Source organism: Balearica regulorum, chromosome 1, assembly GCF_011004875.1.
Source record: "Balearica regulorum gibbericeps isolate bBalReg1 chromosome 1, bBalReg1.pri, whole genome shotgun sequence".
NCBI lineage: Eukaryota > Metazoa > Chordata > Aves > Gruiformes > Gruidae > Balearica > Balearica regulorum.
This window is the reverse complement of record NC_046184.1, coordinates 43,452,695-43,470,130: the sequence shown is the minus strand read 5'-3', so window position 1 is coordinate 43,470,130 and position 17,436 is coordinate 43,452,695. Positions and strand designations below refer to the sequence as shown.

Here is a 17,436-nt window from a genome sequence, read left to right as displayed (position 1 = left end):
TTGGTTCTCTGTTTGTTTGCTTTTTGCCCAGTGCTTCAACACATTGAAAATCCCTGCCTTATATACTGCAATTTCAGGAATTCACAGGAAAAGCACTAACCTTCGAAAGGTGGGTGAGGCGATATCTGGGTATTTGGACCCTGGCTGCCTAAGTCCCGGTGTACCAGAGGCACTCGCTGAAGTCGGGCTGGATTTGGGGGAACTGGACAGCGAGACACTCTCAGAATCGGACACGGCCACTTTTTCTTTTTCCTTGTCCGTCTGGTTGATAGTGACGGGGCTGGACCGCCCGGAGCCAATCTTGCTTGGCTCTCGCAGTTTGGTGGCAGCAGCACCTGCAGACTTGCTGCTGACGTTGGAGTCGATGCTGCTGGTGCTGGAGCGGTGGCCACCCCTGCCGGGGATCCCGCTGCCGCTGGATTTTGATGGGCGAGGCAAACTTCGATACTGCAGAGTCGTCTTCGAGTTCACATGCAGGACGCCGTCATCCTGGTTCTGGGAACCATCCAAGCTCGTTTTCCGCCCCGCGTTGGACTTCCCACCGATGGCTGAAGATTTAGGCATTTTTCCTAGAGTTGCCGACCCGCTTGTGATAGTTGCTCCACTTGTGGTGATTATGGTAGAAGATCCCATCCCAGACTTCTTGAATCCAAAGGACCCTGTAGCAGTTGATCTCCCAATGCCAGAGGGAGGCTTTTTTCCTTCATCGCCACTGCTTTTTCCTGCATCCGATGGAGAGCGCTGAATGGAGGCTCCTTTCAGGGGAGTTTTCACTTTTTCTGAAGCTTTTGCATCATCTGTTTTTCCTGAAAGAAAGTATATTTGCAAAAGATAACTTGTGTTTAAGCTGCATGTCTCAGTATCTAATTTTAACAATATATGGTTGCAATTTCAAAATGAAAAAATACACAACTAGAAACATTGGCCTAAGAAAACAGACCAGTTTGGTCTTTAGTCCTCCAACAGCAGTCAGTAGCAGATACAATACGTTACACATAAGCATTAAGTATTAAAAGCTTGAAATTTTCCTGAGAATTTCCGGTTTGATATATAGCTGGAGAGCATAGATGTAGAAAATTATCCTGAATGAACTATAAGGAATTTTATTTGGCTATTTTTTCTGTTAATAGCACTTCTATATGTAAGAAATAATATTTGAAAATAAAGTATGACATGTAATTAACATTTCCAGAACTATGGCATTAATTATGTATGCCAAAATTAGTGGTACTTATTGAGTTCTTTGGTTTGCACTGATTACATTTTTTTAGCTTATAACTAAGTTTGTTCTGGTTTTAGCTACACAGAATTATCAGGGAGAGATTATGTTATCATGGTATGAATATTTTTGATCTATAACTATATCAATTATGTGAGTTGATAGCCTTTGTCATATCCTTGATATCTTTTCAAGATTTTTGATTTTCTGAGAGGCTGTCTTCAGTACTGCACAGACACATACCTATATACCATATATTTTTACATAATGTTATTGTGACATTCAGAAAGGTTTAAATAAGATATTGTCTAAGAAAACACCCACTTCCTATTTTACAAACAGACAAAAAAATGCCATTTCTCTTCTATTTTAATTTCTCTTTAAGCACCTATTGTATGCTCCTAATAAGGAACAAATATTCAGCATAACAAAGTTTTTAATTTGCTCTTCAAGTGATTATGGAAGTTTTGGAGGTGGGTGGCCTAATTTCTCTTAAGGAACTAAACTGTAATAAAGAGCAACACCTACAAGTCAGAACTAAATCCACTCATGGTTTCATCCAGTGCACAAACACATGCACACGCCAAGATACAGATCAGACTCCTACATGAAAAGCACACAGACTACTAGTACATGCTTAAAAAAGGCCTCGGTTCTGTGTTGCACATCTTTAGCAAAACAGATCTGGGAAACTTAGCTTGGCATGTGGTAAACCTTTTAATATCTCCTTTTTTAACTGGTATCACAGAGGTGTCATTTCTGCATCCATGTCACTACTGACCATGGCAATGCTCCTCAGGGATCTTATAGACCAGCGGCTGACCAATGTTTAGCTGTTTCGACTTGCAAAGAAACAAAAGAGGCTCACAAAGGATTCAAATTTATTCTGAGGAGATCTTTGTTAGCTGCCTTTACAACTGGGGGCTAAAGAATGCTCATGGAGTATTTTTTCAGGATACAACAAAGGTCTAGAAAATGTCCTACAAAGAATCAATATTTCCCTGGTAAAATGATAGATTAGATCATCTTAATAATGATACCTTCCACCAACTTTGGATTTTTTGCTTCAAGACTAGATTGCAGAAGTAGTTCCTACTTCTGAGAGGCCTTTCAAAATTAGCACTGAAGAAAGTGTGTAAAAAGATATTTTTTACAATTTTTATCTCTTAACAGTGGTCTATAGAATACCTGCAGTATCTGGAATGTGACAGTTCAGCTTAGTTCAGAAACACTCATTTTGAGTCTCCTCACCTGAATGATAAATCTTTCTATCTCAACTTCTAATCTTTGGCCATTTCTATGCATATATTCAATTATCAAAGGTATGGTTTTTCTAGAGACCAAAGATAAGGCAGAGATGAGTCCAAAAACACTTTTAAGAATTCCTTAATAGAAGTTGACATACTCAAATGATAGTAAAACAAAATGCAATCACAGATTTTGTTATGGATACATTCATGTGTGATTGATTAATAAATTCTTAGTATGCAGTGAAGCAAACTGACGGTTATAGAGATGAACAAGCTAGTATATTATTACAATCTTGGCTTGCAGTCATTTATGAGAAGAACTACCAATACACTTACAGTTCCTCATGTCTGTCACACACTTATAATATCCATTATTTTTTTTTAGCCGACAAAAGATTTCTTAGTGCTTATAAATGAAGTCTAATGCCTTAATTTTCAGTGCTGTAATCTGAACTACAGAAGTTTCCTACCCGGGGTCTTGAGCGCGCTTGTTCCTGCTTTGTGCCTGGACTGAGTTGCTCCTACTTGTGCAGTCATGCCTCTCCTCCAGGATCCGGTCTGTGAAACAGAGAGAGATCCTTTCTGCCCCCCCTTCTCCGACTCTTCAGACAGCGCCGAGGCAAGGCCTTTCCACTTCCCACTGCTGTCTACGCTGCTGTCAAAGTCTTCCTCTGGTTTCTTCAGTTCTTCAGTGCTGCCCCAAGTTTCGCTATCCGTAACCGAGCGCTTCTCCAAGTCTGTCTTCAGCTACAAGAGATTTGCATGAGAAATGGTCAGTCTCAGCATCTTCAGTATTTGCTGATTTCTTAAATCACAGGGCGGGGAGGAGGATAAGCATATTGATTTATTCATAGCAAGGGCCATGGAAACTCCCCTTCTAAAAAATCAGTGACCTTGTCCCAAAAGTTAAAAAACATTCCCATTTTGGGAAGACATTTTTCCTTTTTCTTTTATTTTCAAAAGATTTCAACTCTTTCCTTCATGGGTAAACCATAATGAAGTGAAACATAGTTTAATCAGCGGTGATACTCTCACCACTCCTCAACTCCTTCTGAATTTCACTGTGCTGAGAGGTTTCACTAGAATCTTGAATGAAGCAATTCCTAAATATACTACTAAAATCACCTCAGTCTGGTTTCATGCCTTTTCCTACCCAAGCCTTCCACTGACCGAATTAGGAATATTGCTCCAGCAGCGCTGAGTATGTTGTGCCATCAGTGCGAAACGGTAACATCTTCAGCAAAATTATCAGTGCTACAGCTGATGGTTTTTCTACTGGTTTGTTTCCATTGAAAGAAGTTGTTTCCAACAAGGAGCAGCCCAACAAGACAGACAATGTAGAAGCTATGAAAGTAGATTAAACAGTTGGAGACTGACCCCATCCTGTGTTTGACAAGACTTGAGTTCTTTGTGCAGAGTGGTTGTTGTAACCCTTCCTTCTGTGTTTTCCTGCAGCCTCCTGACCTCAGCCTCAAGCCTCATTTGCACATCATCATCTCACCAGTCCTGCTTACCTCTGCCCCTCTTTAACAGCAGAAGGCGGACCTGCTCTCAGGTATCACTGTGCATTACTTTTGCCTGATGTAACCACAGCCCTATCCTCATACAGGCAGCCCAAGCGGGACTGCAAACTGGATCGCGTTCAGGGGAGGGCTATTTATTATTCTGTGTTGCCACAACTGCTTCTCCACAGAGACCCCTCTGTGGCTGTTTCCTAGGCACTGCTGTCATAAGTAGGATTAATACGATTAGATGACTGACAGAATAATCAGTTGCTGTTTACATATTTGTCATTTGAGGCGTACAAAATGCAAAAGCTCTCTGCACGTCCATGATTTCGTATGTGCTTTGGAGACGCTAGCACAGATTTTGGGTAAGGATTGATGGGAAAAGAGCCCAAACATCTACACAAATATTGCAGGGTCCTTCAGAAGAGAGTTTTCATTAGTGTTATTGTTACAACATGTGTAATGCTCCCAGAACTTTTCTCATAAATGAATGGTTACAAACACATAGCTATACATTTTTAAAGCAAACTGCATCATTTCCAAGAAATGGCAAGTATAATACTTTCTAAAAGCCTCTCTTCACCATTAGGGGATCCGAAAAGCAATATTAATCCTCTTTTAATAAGAAAACAACAACAAAATATGCAATTTCTGCCTCAAGCTATAGCCAGCTTGCACTTCTCCAATCACTTAAAAAGACTCCAAAGGGGACCTCTGCGTTGCATGAGTATGTCTTACACCTGGAGAACAGCTGGCAAAATACTTATATATTCTGCTCATCTCAGCTTCTGGCTGAGACCACAGGCTAGCATGGAGTACAGTGTGTTCTGATTCATCTGCCTGGTAAAGGCAGACCTGAAAAAGGTCTGTTCCTAGCCTTCAGAACATAAAGTAACTCTGGCAGGAAAGCAACATTTGAACATGTGCTGCATCTCTGTCACTGAACAAATTGCAAATAATATCTGGTTGAGCAGCTAGAACATGAGATCACTCAAATGAAAAACCTGCAAATAGTTAAACAGTCAGCCTGAGATTTCCCAGTCCTGATGATGATAATGCAGTGGAACAAGCAAGCCAGGACTAGCTGGCCCTCACTGTTGATGTGGAAGGGAAGAAACTGATCTCCAGTTACCATCCATGGGAGAGCCTGACAGGGTGGGAAAGGCGATGGTAAGGGCTGAAGAACACTGGCATCTGTGCGAGTACCTTTGCACAAGTACAACATTGGTCTGAAATCTGTCCTGCTGCAGATTAAAGTAGTCTTCATTCCCAAAGTAACTTTATTTCCCCCTTGTCTGGAGGAAATTACAAATATGTGTTTTTTTCGTGTTGACAAAGTCTGCCACGATGTACATCTACAAAACGCATCTCTGAATTGCAGGCACTGGCTGCCTTCAGGAGTCTAAATGCAATTGGGAGTGTCAGTCTTGCGTCCTGAATACTTGACATCAAATCACTGGAGGCAACAACTCTTCCCCTATGCTGAGTGTTCAATCTTGAAGTTCCCTGCCTGTAAACAGGAGATGACATGGCAGAGAATACTTTTCTATGGGGACTAACTCTTCTGTTTTTCTTTCTTTTTTATGGGGAACTGAGTCCTGCAAGCATTCTGTATTGTCTCTTTTACCACTTGCAATTTTGAGGGGAGCTGGCAAGAAATACTAGGATACCTCGCACAACAGCTTTATATACACACGCACACACACACATATATATGTATATATCTACTAGGTAGGTTGTGGGTGTATGCTGCTCAGAGCTCTATTTTGACACTATGCATTGTCAGCTTGTGGGCCCATGGGACACTTTCATTCCTGGACCTAACTGGGGAGAAGAGAAGCTCTGCTACCTGAGGGCTCCCCCAGGGCAGGAAGAGCAGGGTCTCGCCAGCTGGCACCTTTAGCAGTGGGATGTGCCCTGGGAGCAGGATCTGAGGCATCAGACCATGGGTCAGGGTTGGGTCAGCGGGGTCCATGGGCTTCTTGCACACAAGTGGGATAGAGGAGTTTGTAAAATATGAGTATTTAATTTGTTTCAAAGGCACTGAAACTAAACTTTTTTCTTTGTTATCCTGCACGCTTGTGGGTTGTTGGAAGAAATGGCAATGAAAAGCTACTCACCTGGGCATGAGTGTTCTTCCTTGAAGAGGCAGTTATATTGGAATAAGAGCTGACAGATGAGGTGGTATTCAAATCATCCGTGCTGAGGTTGTCAAGAGTGTCACTGAGGCCACTACTAACTGAGCTGCTGTCATCCCAGCTGCAGAGAAAGGAGCACATCTACTTTATGTACTGCGTGTCAATAGGCAGAAAGCATCTCAAAATCAATAGATGCGATTACTTATTCTTCAAGAGGTTTACCAGAAAATTTTCAGTAATATTTCCTAATGTACAATGAATATTCGTTTTCAGCGTTCTTAATTAATTGTTCACTCACTGTCAAGCAGTTGCTTGTTCAATTAATGAAGGAACCAGGTGCCTTTAAAAAAATTAACATCAGGTCTAAGCAAGCACTGGTGTAAGTCATTAAAATAGCTTGTTTCATGCTTCATTGCAATCACATTCAGTACTCTGGCAGGGAAATCCATTAAACCTACCTGGTATTGCTAGCCAAAGCATTATTAATAGCTTGGAGGACACCTGATGGATTTCCAGGCTACAGAAAAATAAAAGGAGTATCTCTTCTGCAGCCTAATCAACTGTCAGCAGGAAGCCAGTATTTCCAAAAGTTTTATTTTCTTGTCTTCAGCCTTTGTCTAGTGGGTGCAATGTCATCAAAATGGGATCCCCTGACAATACAGTCACCAGAGTTGACAGAGAACACATTATACATCTATCAAGAAACACAGGCTGTCAACTTTTCTGCTTTGGGAGATTGAGACAGAGGATGCAAATGAGAGAAAGGCTACTCTTACAGAAATGTCATTTACCTACTCTCACAAAAAACTTGCTTTTGTATGGAAGGGAGGTTGATCTGTGTTTCTCAGACCTTTCTCTACACAATTGCTTCTCCATGGTGTTGTTACATTATGACTCTTAGCTTATTGCCATATACAGCAGTGTACTCCCAGTTTTGCTGCATCTCCACCTGTTAATCTTGTTTTGGATTATTCCCAGACCACAGAGCTTGAAAAATATTCACCGTATCACTTGCAGTGGGATTCATCTCCTATAGTTTTAGCTATATAAAAGTTAGGTATCATCTCATTTAAGCTATGTCTCTAGGTGCCCACTCTAACCAGCACAAAGCAGGCTCTTCTAGGAGGTGATTCATCCTGACTTAAAATGTCTCAGGTTTGTGGGATGAACCGTCCACTGATGGTGCGTCTTTATGTCTTTGCTTCTCCCAGGGAGGAGAGGGTTGATAAATCCTGTTCTAGACACATAACTTCTGAAGAGACAAAGCTAGGTGACAGGTTTATGTGTGCTGGTAAAGTTCAAAACACAAGAGAGAATACATAATATCCTTGTTTTGCTGTAGCCTATATCATGAGCTGCCTTTTACAAAAAATATAAAATTCAATCCCACAGTCGAGATAAAGCTGAGTACTATTGCTACTAGTCATTCAAAGCAAACAAGGAAAATACCTGTGAACCCTTATTTTACACGTGGTGTTTTGGGAGACTAAATTCACTTGCCCACTTGTTCATGGAAGGCTTTACAAAGTGGTAACAGCACTGACAGTGAATTGCATAGTACAAAATATGTGCTGATGCACCAGAAAGTTCAGTGCACTAGTCTTGTATCATAGCAACTGCAGCAAGCATTACCTTTGTTTCATGAAAGGTAGAAAATCACATTAGTAAGCCAGCTCAGTGACAAGATAAAAATATTTCAGAGGGCAAGAGTTTATTACAGCGCTGTGCTTTCCACTGTTGAGTACAATGACTACAAATAAATATGTCTTCTGCAACATTTCCAGGTAATATACAAATGAGTGATTTAATAATACAATTTAATATCTAAGCAATTATAATATCTTATATCTCATACCTTATAAGCTGCCCACATTCATCTAAGAACCATCTCTGAAGCACAAGTCATTTAACTTTCTGTATTTTTCACTATCTAATGTGATACGGAATTTCACTGATGCTAAAAGCTGTTATTCAAATGCTATGTACCACATGGAAATATACTTTGCATAACAGTTTTAAGACTGATAACCTTAAAGATGGATAAAAACGTAAACAATATTAAATGTGGATGGGTTTTAGAAAAGATAATACGCCCTCATTAGAAAATACTTTAAAAAAAAGGAAAAAACATCAGAAGCCACATCCAAAATGAGAAATATTGGGTTCTTTTACAAGCAACATAAACTTTTAATGTACAATATTCATGTTAATTAATACTTGACCATCAGTTTCCTAAGTCTCTGTTTCTCCATGCTTGTTCGTTATTTTATTCTATTTAAATTTTTGGTACTCCTTCATTTCATGCTCGTTTTTCTCTGTAGGAAGATTCACATTTTGTAAATTCTGAAATTGTTCAGCTGATTCACAACACATAAAGATGTTCTCAACAGCTGAAGTTTTCAGGCAAAAATGACTGTGATCATGTTTCCTTTCTATTATGGCTTCTCTGTGGTGTTTCACACTCATCACACCTCACTCACCAGTGGGTTATTAGTAGGTTCTGGGAACACTCACAGCTGTCTTGTAAGATATATAGAAGATCATTTTGACACCTCCGCTACTGAGCTTTCAGAGTCACCACTATATTTGTCTGGATTTTTTTCTCTTATAATAGGTGTTCAAGATGTTTTCTAAATTTGGGGGATTTTGCACCCCAAAATTTCTGCTGATATTCAGTATGCCTGTAAAAAGCAGGAATATCCAAAACCTGTTTCTTCCCTTATGGCATTTTTCTAAGGACTATTAGAGAAACCAATTCCTACTTCATGCAATCTTTTGAAAATACATAGTAAAAATGGAAGACTACAACAAAACAAGACCATATCTGCCACCCTTTTGGCAATGAAAATTGTTGTCCCGTGCTTATTTGAGTGCATTGTCCAGAGTTCTTTTAACTTTATCATGCAGATAAATCTTTTACCTTTCAGCACTTACTATTTCCACTTTTCCAGCCCTCTTTCCTCATTGCTAGATAGTATAGTTATTATTAGATGAGTTAATATAATTTTTGGATAATGAAGATGCCTCATTCATAATTTGGAAAAATTATCGATGATTCATATTCATTTGTCCTTTAGACTAGCAAATGTATGACAAAAAAACCCCACAAAAACCACCTGGTAAAATTAGATGTGCATCACCTTGAGATTGAAACCCCATTCTTGGGAGTCTGGAGCAAATTATCACTGTAATTTTTGTTCTTGTTCCTCCTACCCCTCATCAAAACAATGTTCATTGTCAAACTGTACCTAAGGGACTTAATGTAGGCTTTTAATATATTGGCTAAGATACAAGCTTCATTTTCATTTTATCTTTCATTTACTTTTCCCCTTTTCATGCATCCTACAGAGTTTATGACAGGTCAGGTTATTACCACTGCTTATTAATGCCTGACTCCACTTCCCTGTTTAAAATCGCATTTTAGCTACTTATAACTTTGGCAAAATCTACTTTTCTTCTTGTTGGGTGTCAGCCTCGTGTCGATTTCTTTAAAACAAAATGTCAGCAAATGCAGTTCAGCTATCTGGGAGACTGAGGTTAAGAGAAAAATGTTTTGACGAGTTCTGGCAACCTTTTCTTTGAGAAACCTCTGGATCCCAAGAGGAACTGGAGAAGAACCTTGAAATTCAGCAAGCTATAATCTTCACATTAAGAATGTGCATTTTGCTATGTCATATCATAGAAACATAGAATGGTTTGGGTTGGAAGGGACCTCAAAGATCATCTAGTTCCAACCCCCCTGCTGCGGGCAGGGACACCCTCCACTAGACCAGGTTGCCCAAAGCCTCATCCAACCTGGCCTTGAACACTTCCAGGGATGGGGCATCCACAGCTTCTCTGGGCAACCTGTTCCAGTGCCTCACCACCCTCACAGTGAAGAATTTCTTCCTAATACCTAATCTAGATCTACCCTCTTTTAGCTCAAATCCATTACCCCTTGTCCTATCACTACATGCCCTTGTAAACAGTTCATCTCCAGATTTCCTGTAGGCCCCCTTCAGGTACTAGAAGGCCACAATTAGATCTCCCCGGAGCCTTCTCTTCTCCAGGCTGAGCAATCCCAACTCTCTCAGCCTGTCCTCATAGGAGAGGTGCTCCAGCCCTCTGATCAGCTTCGTGGCCCTCCTCTGGACTCGCTCCAACAGCTCCATGTCTCTCCTGTACTGGGGCTCCCAGAGGTGGACGCAGTACTCCAGGTGGGGTCTCATGAGAGCAGAGTAGAGGGGCAGTCACCTCCCTTGACCTGCTGGTCACCTCTTTGGATGCAGCCCAGGACATGGTTGGCTTTCTGGGCTGCAAGCTCACACTGCCGGTTCATGTCGAGCTTTTCATCAGCCAACACCCCCAAGTCCTTCTCCTCAGGGCTGCTTTCAATCCATTCCTTGCCCAGCCTATAGTTGTGCTTGGGATTGCACCAACCCATGTGCAGGACCTTGCACTTGGCCTTGTTGAACTTCATGTGGTTTGCACGGGCCCACCTCTCCAGCTTTTTGAGGTCCCTCTGGATGGCATCCCTTCCCTCCAGCGTGTCGACCGCACCACACAGCTTGGTGTCGTTGGCAAATTTTGTGAGGGTGCACTCAATCCCGCTGTCCATGTTGCCAACAAATATGTTAAACAGTGCCGGTCCCAGTATCGACCCCTGAGGAACGCCACTCGTCACTGGTGTATCGTCTCAAATAATTTATAAATCTCTTCAAAATCACTGTTCGCATATGCCTGATAGTTTTTTTGCAGCTACCTGGCCAAAGGTTCCTCCTTACTCAGCAGCTCAGCTCAGCCTGCTGTGTGCTGCCTAGTTCTGCAGTCCAATCAGCAAATGGTTGCAGTCAAATCAGTCAAATGCAAGCAAACAGCCCAGCAGTCACTAGTCCCATTCTGAATGTATGTAACAACACAGTTTTTGGTAACACAACCATATACTATTTTTTTTCTAGAAATGCTTCATTAATTTAGTGCTTATAAGAGGCCTGCTCTAGGGGTGAATCTGAATTTTGCATTAAAGCAAGCTGCCTTCTGTCACTTTTCAAAGAAGTTGAAAGACTTCTGTAACAAAAGGGTCTATATGAAGCATGATTGAAGCCCCTGGTATACCAGACTCTCTGCAACCTGCAAGATATTAGGTGATTGCTTTAATCAACATTTTCAACAGGCCGAACACCAATAAAGAGCTTCTAATTTTCTTTAGAGCTTAGCATCTGACTTGCCAAGATGTAACGCATGCAAATGTGTGCTTTGAACCTACAGTTGCTGCAGGGGTATCTTAAAATTTAGGTTACTGTGGTGGGTTGACCCTGGCTGAGGGCCAGGTGCCCACCAGAGCCGCTCTATCACTCCCCTCTTTCATTAGACAGGGGAGAAAAGCTACAATAAAAGAAAACTTACGGGTCGAGATAAGGACAGGGAGAGATCATTCTCTAATTATCATCACGAGCAAAACAGACCGAACTTAGAGAGGGAATTCATCTTATTTATTACTAAGCAAAACAGAGTAGAGGAATGAGAAATAAAACCAAAATCTTAAAACACCTCCCCCCACCCCTCCCATCTTCCCGGGCTCAACTTCACTCCCGGCTTCAACCTCCGCCCCCCCCAGCGGCACAGGGGGATGGGGAGTGGGGGTTACGGTCAGTTCATCACACGGTGTTTCTGCCGCTTCTTCATCCTCAGGGGGAGGACTCATTGTTCCCCCGCTCCAGCGTGGGGTCCCTCTCACGGGAGACAGTCCTTCACGGCCTTCTCCAACGTGAGTCTCCTCCACAGGGTGCAGACCTTCGGGAGCAAACTGCTCCAGCGTGGGTCCCCCATGGGGTCACAAGTCCTGTCAGCAAACCTGCTCTGGCGTGGGCTCCTCTCTCCACGGATCCACAGGTCCTGCCAGGAGCTTGCTCCAGCGCGGGCTTCCCACGGGGCCACAGCCTCCTTCAGGTGTCTCCACCTGCTCCAGCGTGGGGTCCTCCACGGGCTGCAGGTGGAATCGCTACACCCCCTCATCCTCCCTCCATGGGCTGCAGGGGGACAGCCTGCTTCACCATGGTCCTCACCACGGGCTGCAGGGGAATCTTGCTCCGGCGCCTGGAGCACCTCCTCCCCCTCCTTCTGCACTGACCTTGGTGTCTGCAGATGTTCTTACATCTTCTCACTCCTCTCTCTGGCTGCAAAAGCGCTCTCAAACTGTTTTTCTCTTTCTTAAATATGTTATGACAGAGGCGCTGATTGGCTTGGCCTTGGCCAGCGGCGGGTCCGTCTTGGAGCCGGCTGGCATTGGCTCTATCAGACACAGGGGAAGCTTCTAGCAGCTTCTCACAGAAGCCACCCCTGTAGCCCCCCCGCTACCAAAACCTTGCCACACAAAACCAACACAGTTACCAGCAACTCAAACTGCATGTCAAAAACCAGCAGCTATTTCTGGCCTTACTACTGCTTTACCTCAGCTTTCCATCTGTAAAATGGACACAATACCTGCACAAATGAGTTTTTGAAAATACAGTGTCTGATAACTGTGGATACTCAGACACTACACTAAAAAGCACCATAAAAAAGCCCCTTTCTCTTTAGAAAAATATTCAAATGGCACATATTAAATAAAATAAGGGGTCACACATGATAAATAACAAGGAATACACAGAATGCCGAATAACTGCTTTAAAACAGAGCACCCTCAATCTACACATTACATAAAATAAGGACTCTAGAGATTGGGGGATGCTGTTGATCAAGCCATGATTGTCTGAAAATTTATGTGCACAAAAAAAAATATCTGAATTAAGGTTACACGGGCATCCTTTTGTTACTTCTGAGTGCTTTTACAACCTCATTAAGTTCTTTTCACACAGCATGAGTAACATTCAGCTTTATCAACTTTATAATTCTGATAATTATTCCATCATTTCAGTCATACACAGGGATAAATCTGAGCAGGGAAGCTGTACTGCAGGAGGAATGCACCCTCACCTTGGCAGCTAGAGAAAGTGTGCCCAACCATGTGATAAGCACCAAGGGGTAGCTTCCCTCCCATTCCCTGATTAGATTTATGGCCACTGTGTTACAACTTTCATCCAGAAGCATACCTCATGCTCTTTGAGTTTGCCCAGGCTCTTCACAATAAAATTACCACTATTCTTTCTGCTTCGAAGATCTGTGTTTTTCTCTGATGGACTAGGTGTGCCTATGAGAATATTTGCACTAGCTAAAGCCCATCCTCTAATTCTAGCTTGCATCTTTCAAATCCGAACACTTCTTGCCCATTTTGAAGCAATAAATAACATTTCTGCTGGAGAAGACTTCCACATTGTCTCTAATTGCTGAAGGTGGCTATGAACATTGCATTCATCCCAGTGGTCCACAAATTGCTCCAAATGCTTCAAGCAAAGTTCCAACTCCTCAATCATATCAAATACTCCATGAAGTTGAGGAATCCACAACTTGTTATCTATACAATTGGTTAGTCTCCACTATCTCCACTCTTTGTCTAGCTTTCATTAGTGTGCATTAGTACTGAAAAGATATCTCTATAATAATCCCCTCATTGACCTTTCTACCACATAGTTGTTCTAGAAATAGCAAGGTGTCTGAAGTCAACATCAGTATGTAGAGCTGAACAAAGATTATAAACGTATTCCCACAAGTATTCCCTCAAATGTAAAGATAAATTGCACTCAGCTGTGCTCATTGCACTTTTCTGTTTGCTTTCCACAAGTATTTGGTTTTCTTTGCTTGAAAATAATCCGAGTTCACACACTGAAGTATATGAACCAAATGAGGAATATTTTATATGGGATAAGACGTTATTCACACAGCAGACAGGCAAGCAACAGAGCTCTAGGGCAAAGATGCAATGAAAGAAGCCAGATAATACTTGATCATACCCTATATAATGAAGACCTGAAGAAATATGCAAGAAATTTTTCTGGATGTTGTGCGTGATGGCTGAAAATACAAAAGGCACTGCATTGGCAGAGCAATGAATCCTGAAGGTACATGACAAGAGGAAGTGGTACTAACAATCTGTGTTAGCTCCATGGATACCTCAAATATTCTCCTTTCACAGTACTTGATTCAGAAAATCAAAGCGGTCTCTAATTGCAGACAAGACATAGCAGAGCGCCCAACCACAATGATCGCTCCTTCCACCCTTCCTGTTTCTATTTTCAGCATTTTCCTACAAGCCCTTAAACTTGCCAGCTCAGTGAAGTCTACCATACTGATAAGCTGGGTCAATGCCTGGAATTTGTTTCAACATTGGCGTACTGCATTTTTGAGAGCACCTCCAGCCAAAGTGGCCTAGGCGTGCAAATGGAAAAGCTTTTCACAGCACATCATCAGCGATATGAAGGCAGCAAGACTCCAATCAATGTGCTATCAGATCTGATGGAAAATTATGGTTTCTTCAATGCATCCTGCCCTTGGCATAGTTTGAGAAGTTGCTGGCACTTTTTCCTTTGGTTCATTACTGATTTTTGCAAGCAGAAGCAGGAACTACAGCTTGCAGAATACAGCTCTAGAAAATAAAAACAAAACCTTTTCTCTTAAAGCATTCATTTAATCAGAATAACTGTTCTATCTAGGGAGGTTTGTAACTCTGAAGGAAAAATAGCACTTTATTTGTCACATGCTTTGTACTGCACATGAAGGTCTTTAGACCACAGTAGTAGACCTATGATCCTTGCGTGTCTTGCTTAGGAGTGAGAAATCCTCAGTCGCGTTCTTGCTAGTGCCAGTGGAACTCACATATTCCCATGGATTGTGTATGGATTTGGGATTCAGGGAATCTGAACAAACACATTTAGCAAAAGAACCTTTACTAGTTTTTTTATAGCAACTGAGCTTTCAAAATGTGAACAACACCTCCAAACACTTCTAAATCGTTCATTACCATAGTGGGTACAAATAGGGCAGTGCCCACATGTATTCCTGCTGTGGGGGGAATGGTCTTAGAGGACAAATAAGATAACTGAGACCATGACAAAAGAGTAACATTTGGAGCTAAATGGAAAGTTAACTCCTGAGCGTGTGTTTGGGAATCTACAAATCCATACTAAGAGCAGATCAAAGATGAACAGTGAGATACTATCCCTTCTTCTGGCTGCACACAGCTGGCTGTTTTATATTAACGAATCCCCAGATGATGCCGGTCTCCATGGCCCTTTCTTAGAGCCTCTGGATGTCTCTAGACAATTGTTCATAGAAACAGTAGAGGTATGAGAGACACAAGCAATTGTTTTGATTAGTATAGCCTGCTTCCATGTTTGCCAAATATGATGCTAGTACACTAGTCTACTGCAGCGGCTAGGACTGGGACACTCTCAGTTATACTGGATAGCTATTTAAATTAGCCAATAGTGCCCTAAAAAAAGCAAAATCCCCAAATTTAGCCACCTATGGAGTGAGCAGCTACCTGGAGTGTAAGACAATTAATATCAGTGATGCGCAAGGCATGTACGTTAAATGTGAGTTAGGAAATCAAAGGCTGGCATTTAATCCCCTAGGTAGCCAGCAGACAAAGGCAGGTTCATCCAAAGGTTAAGCAGAAAAGACTGGAGAGATATGAGTGAGGTAGAGGACTTTTAAACTAGATGCCCACAGTAGAAAGCTTGAACCTAGTACAACTTTTCTTACTCTACTCATACAAGTTAAGCCCTGCAAGAGGAAGATGGAACTCATTGACCATCAGTCTGTGCTTAAGCTAGTCCCACACACATAAAATCCATAAAACAGGGAACACAATGCATAAATCAGCCTCCACAACACACTCCATGGAGGTGGACATTGCTTCTGTACAGCACAGCAGTAACGTGAATACTAACGAGCCGTCCAGGCTGCTGCCATGAACCATCCTCTCTGACATCCATATTTCAGGAAATGTTTCAGGAGAGTAAGGCAGGATTCAGCTGAAATAAAGACTTTATAGCTACTCCCCTAATTGACTTTTGAGAACCGAAATGATCTCTTAGCTCATTAAGAAGAAAAGATAAGAAAATAATTGGACTGTTTTACTCAAAGTAACTCCTCACTAGAGTGCCAATATATCAGCTGGCAAACTTTCTCCTTCAAAGTTCAATTCATCATGAATTAATCCATTTTAAATCTTTTACTGTTAGCTCAGCTGCTCATTATTCATAAAACAGCTAAACTGACCCTTCACAGACAGATTCAAGATGGCACAGAGTTCATAAAATCAATACTTTGTTTCACTCTGCAGACTGAGAGCGACAAAGCCCAGGCCCTGAATCAAACCAGAAACTTGCAGGGGCTATAAATTTCATAGCATCCTCATAGCTAAATGAAAACACAGCCAGTTGGACTCATACTTCACCACCTTTTCCTCAGCAAGTGTAATGCATTACCTGTCATACCCAAACAAGGCAACCACTGAAGCGTTAATCCTGAATTTCTTTGAGGTCACGGATAGAAAATCATGTCATGTACATTTCAAAATTGATGGATTCAGCATATTGTAAGGAAAATTGTTTACAATTAAAAGGATAGCAATGCATTTATGCATCTGCTTTCATGCAGTATCTCTTTGGGAGGATTTTTTATTTCACGTTTGAAAATTTTTTTACAAGAAGATCCAATTAGAAAATTATATCCTACTACAGAAATTACTTCTAGCCCAAGAGCACAATTAGAGCACAATGCATTTTTGCAAGGTCAATGTGTTTCCATATTTCTTCTTCCAAGCATTTAATAAGTGCTTTAAGAAATAATTTGGTTTTAGAGCCTGCAGGAAAAGAAATGAATTGATGGAAGATTTAAATTTCTTGTGATAATTGTACATACCTTGCAAAACCTGCATACCCACATCTCAAGATCTGAATAAGTCTTTGCCAGAACCCTTTCTGGTTTCCACTTATTTCTGAATACAACGCTTAATCTGACACGATAGGGACGGCAGAAAGGCATTAACTAGCTCTAAATTCGTAACACAATGCATCAACAATCAGAAGAAGGAACTTTGCAAAACGGAATTTAGGCAAGTATTACTTGAAGAAAATAATAAATATCCAACTAGAAAAGATATTTTGTTCCTGGAATGTACAGTTCTTTTTTTGCATGAGGAAGATAAACAGCATCCATTTTTAATTACATTTCAGACACTGTATGGAAAATAGTAATATATGGGCTGAAGCAAGATGTAAGGAAGTAATTCCATCAAGAACTGTTGACAACATCATAACAAACCAAGGGAGAAAAGCTTTTGATGGAATTATCTTCCTGCTGCTGTTTGTTATGTTTTTAATACACTGTTTGGATCCCAGAGATGTTTAAATTTTTCAAATGCAGATTCAGACAAGTTAATTAATATCAGTTGAATGGAC

At 41.3% G+C, this 17,436-nt stretch overlaps 1 protein-coding gene across 18 annotated transcripts in view; it reads right to left on the bottom strand.

The window, feature by feature from the left end:
* The window catches only part of NAV3 (neuron navigator 3), a 560,419-nt gene that overhangs the window by 61,448 nt on the left and 481,535 nt on the right, over positions 1 to 17,436 (bottom strand). For all 18 annotated transcript variants that reach the window (XM_075747242.1, XM_075747250.1, XM_075747259.1 and 15 more), the window contains 3 exons: positions 6,098 to 6,236; positions 2,940 to 3,216; positions 101 to 806 (listed from right to left, as the gene is read on the bottom strand). In XM_075747242.1, coding sequence (XP_075603357.1) covers positions 101 to 806; positions 2,940 to 3,216; positions 6,098 to 6,236 — 1,122 coding nt within the window. The remainder of the gene's footprint in view (positions 1 to 100; positions 807 to 2,939; positions 3,217 to 6,097; positions 6,237 to 17,436) is intronic.